Source organism: Mizuhopecten yessoensis, unplaced genomic scaffold (assembly GCF_002113885.1).
Source record: "Mizuhopecten yessoensis strain PY_sf001 unplaced genomic scaffold, ASM211388v2 scaffold716339, whole genome shotgun sequence".
Taxonomy (NCBI): Eukaryota; Metazoa; Mollusca; class Bivalvia; order Pectinida; family Pectinidae; genus Mizuhopecten; species Mizuhopecten yessoensis.
Genome location: NW_018480067.1, coordinates 774,527 through 784,209, shown reverse-complemented (window position 1 = coordinate 784,209; position 9,683 = coordinate 774,527). Strand labels below are relative to the sequence as shown.

At 35.0% G+C, this 9,683-nt stretch overlaps 1 protein-coding gene across 1 annotated transcript in view; it reads right to left on the bottom strand.

The window, feature by feature from the left end:
* Positions 1-9,339, bottom strand: part of LOC110443328 — a 13,101-nt gene extending 3,762 nt beyond the window's left edge. Inside the window, exon 1 of the mRNA XM_021487500.1 lies at positions 9,252-9,339. Within this exon, the coding sequence (XP_021343175.1) occupies positions 9,252-9,319 (68 nt within the window). The 5' untranslated portion in view covers positions 9,320-9,339. The remainder of the gene's footprint in view (positions 1-9,251) is intronic.
* Between the last annotated feature and the right edge of the window lie 344 nt (positions 9,340-9,683).

The window sequence follows — 9,683 nt, the reverse complement described above, 5'->3', positions numbered from 1 at the left end:
TTATTGTAACATTGATTTGTATCAATTAATTAATATGATTATGAATAAATTGTTATTTTTATTTTATATCGTTATCTTTTTGTCATTTATCGACTGTTTATATAAGTTGTTGATTTTTCCGACAGTCAACGTATTGATAGCCTCATATTTGACCAAACACTTTACCAAGCTTTATGCCAAACATATGAACTCGCTTAACTCGAATACTCGGATAACTCGAAGTTTTCCAGCGATCCTGTCGACTTCGAGATAACGAGGTTCGACTGTATATATATATATATAATTATCTAAAAACTATATGATAGGCATTGAAATCTTTGATAATAGAAGCATCAATGTCATATTTGTTTGCTATGTATCTTTCGATAGTGTATGCTGTTTTCAGTTTACTGATTAGAGAAGGTAGGTAAAGCTCTTTGCAAAACACTTTTGACAATATATGTAGTGCTTCATATTTAGAATTATGACATTTTCTGCACTGTTATTCACATTTTGATTTTGTGTTTTATACTGTTTAACGTCCTATTAACAGCTAAGGTCATTTTAGAAATTGCATCCATGTGTATTGTGTAAGCGTGCACGGGTGTTTGTGTGCTGGAGACAAGGTATGTTTGTGTACTTGCCTCCTTGTGATAGTGCGGATCTAATGCCGGCATTAAAGTGCTATCTCACTAAAATACCATGCCGAATGCCGTACGCTACTGTACACTGCTATATATATCATTAATATTTCTGGTATTGCATAAAGTGGGTTATGTTAACTACATTAAACAACAAAAACTTTACAAAACAGTGAAAAATTCAACTTCTTTTTTACTCCAAGAATGCATCAGATACAAATCATTTGACCTCTCAAATTTGAAAAATCTTTCTGGGGCCACTCATTTTGTCATGCGGTCAGAAATTACTATTTTTGAATCTCTAAGGTTGGAAGCTCTGCACCTAGAGCAAAACCTTCAATATTCACGAACAATCATTTTTATCTTCGTAGAAATAGTACGTCAAATTTAAATGAATGTTGATGATGATCATCAGACTGAGGTAGGAATCAGAATTTGAGATAATATTTCAAAAGTTTCCAAAGACTTCTTTTGAAAAACTTTTAACATTATAAAGAATGGTGTTTACATGATGAAGATCAATATTTAAACTCGAGAAGGAGCTTACCCCTCAGATGTTGGGGATCATAGGGGTTAATTAGTACAAAACCTGAAACTATCATATTTTGAACTTTTCCTTAGAAACTATCTTCATAGTTTTGCTGAAACGTGGTGGTATTTGGATCCTCATTTTGTAAAAGCCAATACACAATCAGACAGACGTTTTTTGTTACATGTCCTTTAATTCTTTGTCACAACACTTTATTAATATGTGTATATGTAGCCCGGTAATAATTATATGTGCATTACATACACACGTAAGAGTTCAGGTATGTATTTTACCTGAAAGTGCGCATGTTTGTAATGTCATTGATCGTGTTGGCGTACTCGTTTTGTGTGTTGCTTGTTCGTTACTAACTCGATTGGTCAGAGTTATTATTTAGTCAACTGACCAATAACAGCACTTGCTTGACCATTATATCAAATATAGTCCGACACACGACTCGAGACACTCTAAGGAGTAATACTTACATGATAGACACTGCATACTTCCGACTTACATTGAAAGAAGTTCTTTGTCCATAGCATCCTGGACATGCGTTGCGTTTAGTTATTTTATTATAATTCAATTAATTTATAATTTGAAAATTAATTGCACAGCGCGATGAATGTGATGAACTCCATTATAGGTAAAACGTATGTGTGATGGTATGAAAGATATCTTTGTTGTTTTATGTGTTAAGTTACATATGTATATTTCTTAGTTATACATTCTTTCGAACCCAAGAAATAAATCATTTGTAAAACCAACCAAACACGAGATACGAGTGTTGTGTGAAATATATTAACCCAGGCGATCTTAAGGCCAATCAGGCATCTTGTTTTACATGCATTCAAATGGCTTTGCTCAAGAGACCATCGTTAAAAACTGTTATAGATAATTTGAATTTGGTTTGTTTTTCGTTAGTTTGATTTCAAATATGTCATTATTTCAGGCTTGCTAATTATATATATATAAACGTTTAGAAAGATTCTGTACAAGAAAGACATCGGTGTATTTTTGGAATCATAATCTGAAGAAAGTTTTAACCATAATTTCTCAATAAAAGGTTGAATCTTAAGTCTGGGGAGTAGTTTAACCCATGGAGTGTCACGTAGCCTATTGGTAGGCTGTATGCTACTACCGTTGAGTGCCATAGAGCCTATTTGAAGGCTCTCCGAAATAGGACAGTTCAACAATAGCAATGACGTCATCAACTATTAAATAACGACTAGACGGCGTTTCCGTGTTCCGCCAAATCAGCTCGACGGAATACTGGCGGCTCGATTGTTTGCTCCGTGGTGTCGGCCTTATCCTCCTGAGAACCATGACTTTATTCAACCATGTTTCGAACCTTCGGGACCAACCAGTATGCCCCCCAAGTAATTTGCCTCCAATTGCATATTTCTTGCTTTTCTTTTCCGTAAATTTATTACGGAAATGCGTCTTGGAAACAAACAGGTAACGTACACAATCTGATCATTTCAATGGTATTTTTGTACAGTATTGTATACCTTGATACGGTTATATATAACACTATATAAATTATTTCCATGCTGAAATTAATTATCTCAATGTTTAGAGTGACGTCGTCTTTGTGCGTATGTAGTCAAAGACTGTATGTAAGATGTGCGTTAGTGGTTAGTGGTTAGAGTCATGCAGGTGCTGGTGTTTTTTTTGTCCGTTCAATGTAATACTCTCCTCATCATTCGTCATTGAAAATATAGCTGACTGTACTTTACCAATGTTCTCTTTCTTAAAAAAAACTCGTCTTGTCTTTCACTTAATTCTGTTCATCGTTCCGACATTTTATGATTTTTAGTGTATAGTGTGATTATTAGTATGGGAAATAAGGAAAACGGGGGAGGGGGTTAGTGTTATAATAATTTTTCATCCTTCCGGAAATAACCGATGAAGGCCGATGGATTGTGACGTCATAGTATGATAATATCTGAACGAAGTTTCATGCCTGTTAGTATCACATTGTATGCGATAGACTTTTTCACTCAGAATGTATATTATTTTTTATCTATATAAACATGTAATAAAACATGAAGATTGTTTTCACTATATGAAAATGTTCATGTATGTGTTGAAACACAATTGTCTTTGCTTCAAGGATACACTTCCTGTTTCCCCACTGGACGTCTGCTTCCGGACGATTTTTTTTTAAAGCAACGTGTAGCAAGGGGAAGCAACTCTGTTTACGTACGCATGTGTTACCATTAAAGAGCTTCGCTCGGGCGCCCGAGAGCTATGCTCTTATTACCCTATCAGCTGTGTCAGATAAACAGATGTTGATTATTAGTTCAAAATTCGCTTATCCCGTTATTCCTACCTTACTAATAGGTCCATATAGTACTGTCGGCTTCCACCCTTTACCCGCGCTAACCTTGTAGGGTTTTACCCCGAATGAGCGGCAGGTCCTATTTTACGGGTCGTATTATACAGTTTAAAGTGGAAATAAAGTTCTATCCTAATTTATATCCATCGTTTAGGATTTGTACAGTCTAAAAACGGCGTATCGCTTCAGTCTGTACATCGTCCCCCGACGGTATATATATACATACATTCATGTGTATGTATGTATATACATGTCTATATTACGTTCGACTAGACATAAGATTGTTGTGGAGTAGATGACACGTTCTATTTTATAAACGGAACTTCCCGCATGTGGCCAAAACACATACGTTTCTGCTTTCTTATATCAGTCGTGAGTCAAATATATTTGCATTATATTTGGTAATTTTATGTAGATTTTTACCAAGTGTTTGTATTATGATTGGTGTTTCTATTGAGTGTCCTTAATCTTAACTTAACTTTTGACCCTGCACCCATCCCTTGTGGGGTTTTTAAGTGACTTTCCCACCTGCAGGGTGTCTGATATATATGTTGCTATAAGTGATTATAGCGTAAGCCTAGGACGGCAAAGGAATGTTATTTTGCTTATTGATTTCTAAATTATGTGATTTAGCATTTTATGGATACAAGAATCTGGTTACAATAAACATAAATGGACAAGGCATAGTAAAAATCGTTTCCTTACTCGGTGATTCTCATAGAACAATTAAAAAAGTTTTTAAAAAATCATAAGAGTTATTTCCCTTTGACCAACTAGACTGTAGTCGATTTGATCAAAAAAAAATGTATTAATCTTTCTGATTCTTTCATTGCTAGGAGTTCGTTAATTGATGTAATTTAAATCTGATTGGTGATATTTGTTATTTATAATACTTATGTTGTCATTAAGTTTGGTTTTACCGTAGTACATTGTTTTCCCCTGCCTCGTCTCATGTTTTTATCCATTTCTTATCTATGGCTTTGTTTATTAGAGAGTAAGTCTCTTCTTTAGATAAATTGACTTAATATTGAATTGTTTCTTGTTTTAGTGCCTTTTTGGCTAATTTATCGGCTTTTTTATTTCCTGGAATGTCTTCATGGACAGGTACATATTCAAATTTAACGGGAATCTCTTGATTTTTAAGTGATTGTACTGAATTTAGAATAGAGTTAAGTACGGTCGTTACTGTACTGTTTTTGGTTTCAATCGATTGTAGTGAGGATAGACTGTCTGTAAGAATTACGGCCCCTTGTTCAGGTTTTTCCTGGTCAATAATTCTAAGTGCTAGACCTATGGATATTAATTCGCTTGCATATTAACGGATATCGCTATATTATGTTCTGATGAATACATCCCTAGCCCTACTATATTGTTGTCATGGTTTTTAGACCCGTCCGTACAGTATTTAGCTAGGGTTTTGTATAATAATACATAATGCTATGGCTTTAGCTGCTATTGGTTTTTTTTTATTTGTCGCGTTCAAAATATCTTTACTAATATCTGGTTGGCCTCGTAACCATGGTGGTGTTGGGTTAGGAGATATTACGTCTGTTTGAATGTATTTTTTATTACCTAGATAGAGATCTGGTTGTATATTTTTTCTAGAAAATGACATGGCTACCGTTTTTTCTTTAGAGATTTTGAAGCCCCATTATCAGCCCATCCGTGCGTGGATTTAAACGTTGCTTTTGAGTTTTAAATTTATTTCGGACGTTATTCTAACTAGGGAGTCTATGGTAGATCTATAATTTCTGAAACCGCTTTGGTTTTCGCTTATTAGATTATTTTTAGTAATGTGGTATTTCAATCTATTGTTTATCATGGTTTCTAGTGTTTTACGCCGACAAGCTGTCCGGGAAATCGGTCTATACGATGCCGGATTTTCTGTATCCTTTCCCGGTTTCAAAATTGGGATGACTACCGCTTTATTTCAAGTTTTCGGGTAGGTCCCCGTTTGCCAAATAGTGTTTATTAGGTGTAAAATAATTATGTTTAGGTTATTTGGACATTTTTTAAGTACAGAATATGATAGACAATCTATGCCTGGAGATGTTTTTTTCTTTGTTTTAAGTGCGTTTGCATATTCATTTAAAGTGAACTGGATGTTAAGATATGTGTCATTATTATCCGCGTCATTAAGATATTCTTTAATATATATATGTCCGTATTTTTATTTTCTTTATATCCTTCTTCACAATTTTGATTACTGCTAGCTTGTTGGAATTGTTTAGCTTGTAAATTTGCTTTCTCTAAATGTGTTTTTCCTTCCGCGTTTTCCCCTAGAATGGGTTTTTCTTTAGGTGGCATCCCTTGTATTGCTTTAATTTTTATTCCACACTGTTTTAGTAGAAGTTTTATTGTTGAGTGTGCTACAAAATTCGATGCAGTGTTTTTCTTTGTATTTTTTACATGTTCTGTTTAATTTGTTTTTGGCTATTTTATAATTTTGGAAGTTTTGTTCAGTGGGATTTTTCTTGCAATTTTTTTCCCATCTACGTTTTATCTGTATGTTGTAGAGCAGTTCTCATTCCACCAGGGATTATGTTTCCGTTCTTTAGGTTTACCGGATGTTTTGGGAAATTGTTTCTGTTGCGGCTTTTAATATGACGTTGGTTAAGTTTTCATTGTATGTATCAATATCATTGTTTTTGACATCGTTTATTTAAGCATTGAACTGTTTTTGTATGGTATTTATGATCAATTTGAATGACACAGCTTTGCAAGCAAACAGCATAATGTGCGCTACTTTTAAAGTATTTCTTTATATCAAAACACAAGCACAAACACAGAAAAGCTAATTTATTCTCTTATCTTATCAGTTACATACCCCCATTACTAATTAAAACTTATAATAAAATATATATATAAATATACCTAACATATCACATACACAGAAAAGCTACAAGTCAGACAGGTTACTTTTACACAGGTAATTAAGTTACCTGTGGGGAAAGTATGAAACAGACTATAATTGGTTTGCCATTGTCTTCCTATATCAACACTTTTCTTTGTTCTATAAAATGTGGGGGAACTGAGAACACCCCGTCTTGGCGCTGTGCTAATAGTTATTTTAGTCTATTTAATTTAGCTCTGAGGCCGCGAGCGTTCCAGCTGAGAACAGACAGGGATCCCGAGCTCGCGGGCCTTTTTACCTGTCTGGTCTGCCATATTGGCTATTTAATGATTTGTCGTTGGTTTGATTTATGGGTGATAACCTTACATGTTTAATTTCCTAGCAGATCTGGTGGTTCTTCTTATGTTATTTTTTTTTTGGTTTGTGGGTTGTTTCCTCTTTTTCAGATTTTATCTTTCTCCTAGTTTTTTTTTTTTTTTGACTGTGACTGGAGTTTCTGTGGATTTCCTTCGGTTTAAGAGGATTTCGAGCGGGGAGTCGTCGGGTGTCAGACACAGGGGTTCTGGCCATTTTATAGACATATTTTCTGTCTCAACTGTACTTATACTTTTTGATGGAAATGGATCCCGGAGCACTAGAGCTTGGCGAGGGAGGGCATGGCAGTAAATCGGGTGATTTAGCACAATCCTTCTGGTTTGTGTTTTTACAGTGATGTTTTGGTTTGTTTGTTGATCTACTGTGATCTCTAGCCCCACACCTAATTCCTGTATAAAAGTATTATGGAAAGTGTCATAAAGTTTTGCCGGATATTCCTGAAGATCTGCCGCAAGATGTTTGCGTTTGGTGATTCAAATATAAACAATATGGCGACAACTTAATTCGATATGAACACTCGTAAATTCATCCCCAGCTATTTATTTAGACTTATGGAAGTAAATATGAATATTTTAATATAAGTCTTAATGAAATTTACTTGTAATAAGAAAAAAAAACTAACGACTTCGTATTCGTAAACAATAATCAATCCCTATTAGGAACCTCCACTACAACGCTGTTTTGAAAACAAGGTTTCGTATCGTTTGTTGCCGAACATATGTCGATTTCTCAGCTGCCAGTTAGTCGTTATATTGCGAAAATGAAGAAGTGTGTGTCTATTAACAACAACATGAAAGAATAAAAATATTTGTTCACGGTTACCTGTTTAATTCTTGCAGCAATAACACCTCGTCTAAAAAGAACATTATTAATCCGCCATTTTGTTATTTCCGCGGGGGCGAATCTAGTAAGGACATCGGGTACGGAATCCGGACCGGATTTGCGGTACGGAAAGAGTTAACTACATAGAGGATGAGGAAATTGTTTATATTGATGTTCATGGGGATGTTGTAAATTACTCCTATACAAGTTGTTATTGGGGTGGCTGGATTTCTATTTTGTGAAGTTTGGGGTATTTGGTTTTGTTGGGAGGTTGTGTTGGTCTACTCGATTTATAAAGGGAGAAAGGGAGATTTCTGACCTTTGTAGTTTTGTAAGGGGTGAGGGTTTTCCCTTAAGGTTTGAGAACTACTACTTTCTGCATCTTGATCTATATAGTGATTACATAATACGTTCGATTGGTATAGGAGATTAAGAGCATAACCTATAGAATGAGGATAGAGTGTATTAATAGTGTGTGTTAATGACTTATCTGTTTCCTGCTGGTCTGTGGTTTAGATGTTTCTTTCTGTATATCTTGACGTGGTATTGTCGGTGTTGATCTAATAATCGGATTAAATCCTTAAGTATGACACAATTTTGACTCAGCTAGAGTCCTAAAAATGTTCACACAGATAATATCCACAGAAAAGCATACTTTCACAATAATTTAGAGAACTATGGATGAGGGAGAAGAGTACCAACTACAACTTTTGTGGTGATATATCTAACTATTTCTATACTAAGAAAATCTACTAGAGTATAACATCTCTCTACGCTAACGGGTTATTCTTCTAGGTCTGCCTTGGGTGCGGTCAGGGAGTCAAGGAGGTGAGGACGGCCCGGGGGTCTAGCGGTGTACTCGCGTGTGGTGGTGGTGGTGTGAGTGGTGAGTGTGGGAAAGAGTAGATCTTGTGTAGACTGTATAGTGCTACCTCACTGAAATACCATTCCAAAAGAAACCCAGCACAACAATCCGCCCGGTCACATTTACTGACAACTGGTTAACCAGTTGTTGTCATTAGTCTTAATGCTAACCGTACAGCAGGGAATAACAAATACCATTATAAGGACTTTGGTATGTAACGGGATTGTGAGAGGCTCCATTGCATTCCCCACCTGTCAAATGTTCAATATTAATACCAAAAGTGAGGTATTTGCAAGCAAAGCGCTAGGCAACAAAGGGTATTAAGAAGTATAGGAACTTATCCCAAATGTTGCAACGGGTGCAGCAGATATATTTTCGTCGTTTTTTCCAGAGTAGTAAATATTTTAGTGTTTATATATTATATAGAAAGATTATCTACTTTTTCAACAAAAGTAAATCCATCACTATCATTTAATGTATAATTAAAATATTATTTACGACAAAAATATGTCAAACTTGACCAAAAGGTAATGTAAATATCATGTACAACAAATGTGAATATATCACCATCAATCAAAGCATACAATAAAAGCAAATATTTCTATTTGATGTCAGAAGCTTCTGTAAAGCTTCTAATTGCAAGTGATGTAATGTGGCGATGCAAATTGTTTTGTTCAAGTTTGGAGTCAAACGTATTTTTTCACAATCTTTATAAATGAAAAGGATGTTAAAATTTAAATGAAATCGGCATATTCATTTCACGGATATATATATCCGTAAAAAGCAAAGAAAAACAAAAGCAGTTATAGTCACCAAAATCATGCACGATAATTAAATAAAAGACAACTCACCCAGTAAGGGTATATACCCCTGAAGCAACGATTGCCAGGACAAAACAAACAGCAATGATCTGTTTCATCACGACAGGTTATCTGTAGCACTGCCGGTGAAAGAATGAAGGCTCTGCGGCCTGATGTCTCCTTTTAGGTCCATTTGATATTGAGTCGTAGTTTTTATTTCCTTATTGCTTACGTACTTACTTTCGACAAACAATATTGTTGTAACCGGATATAAACACGACAGACATGGATCAGCAATATCCTAATCTGCTTTGGATTTTAAGGGATTTTGCATTTTCGCTAATGTCCTTGGGAAGACAATAAAGGAAGTCCTTTATTTGAAGTATTATAAGCAGGGATAATAAAAAAATAGGGTGCCCTCCGAATTCAAATAAATCAGTGGTCATCTTAAAGAATTTAATTCATGAAAATTTTGTAATAATT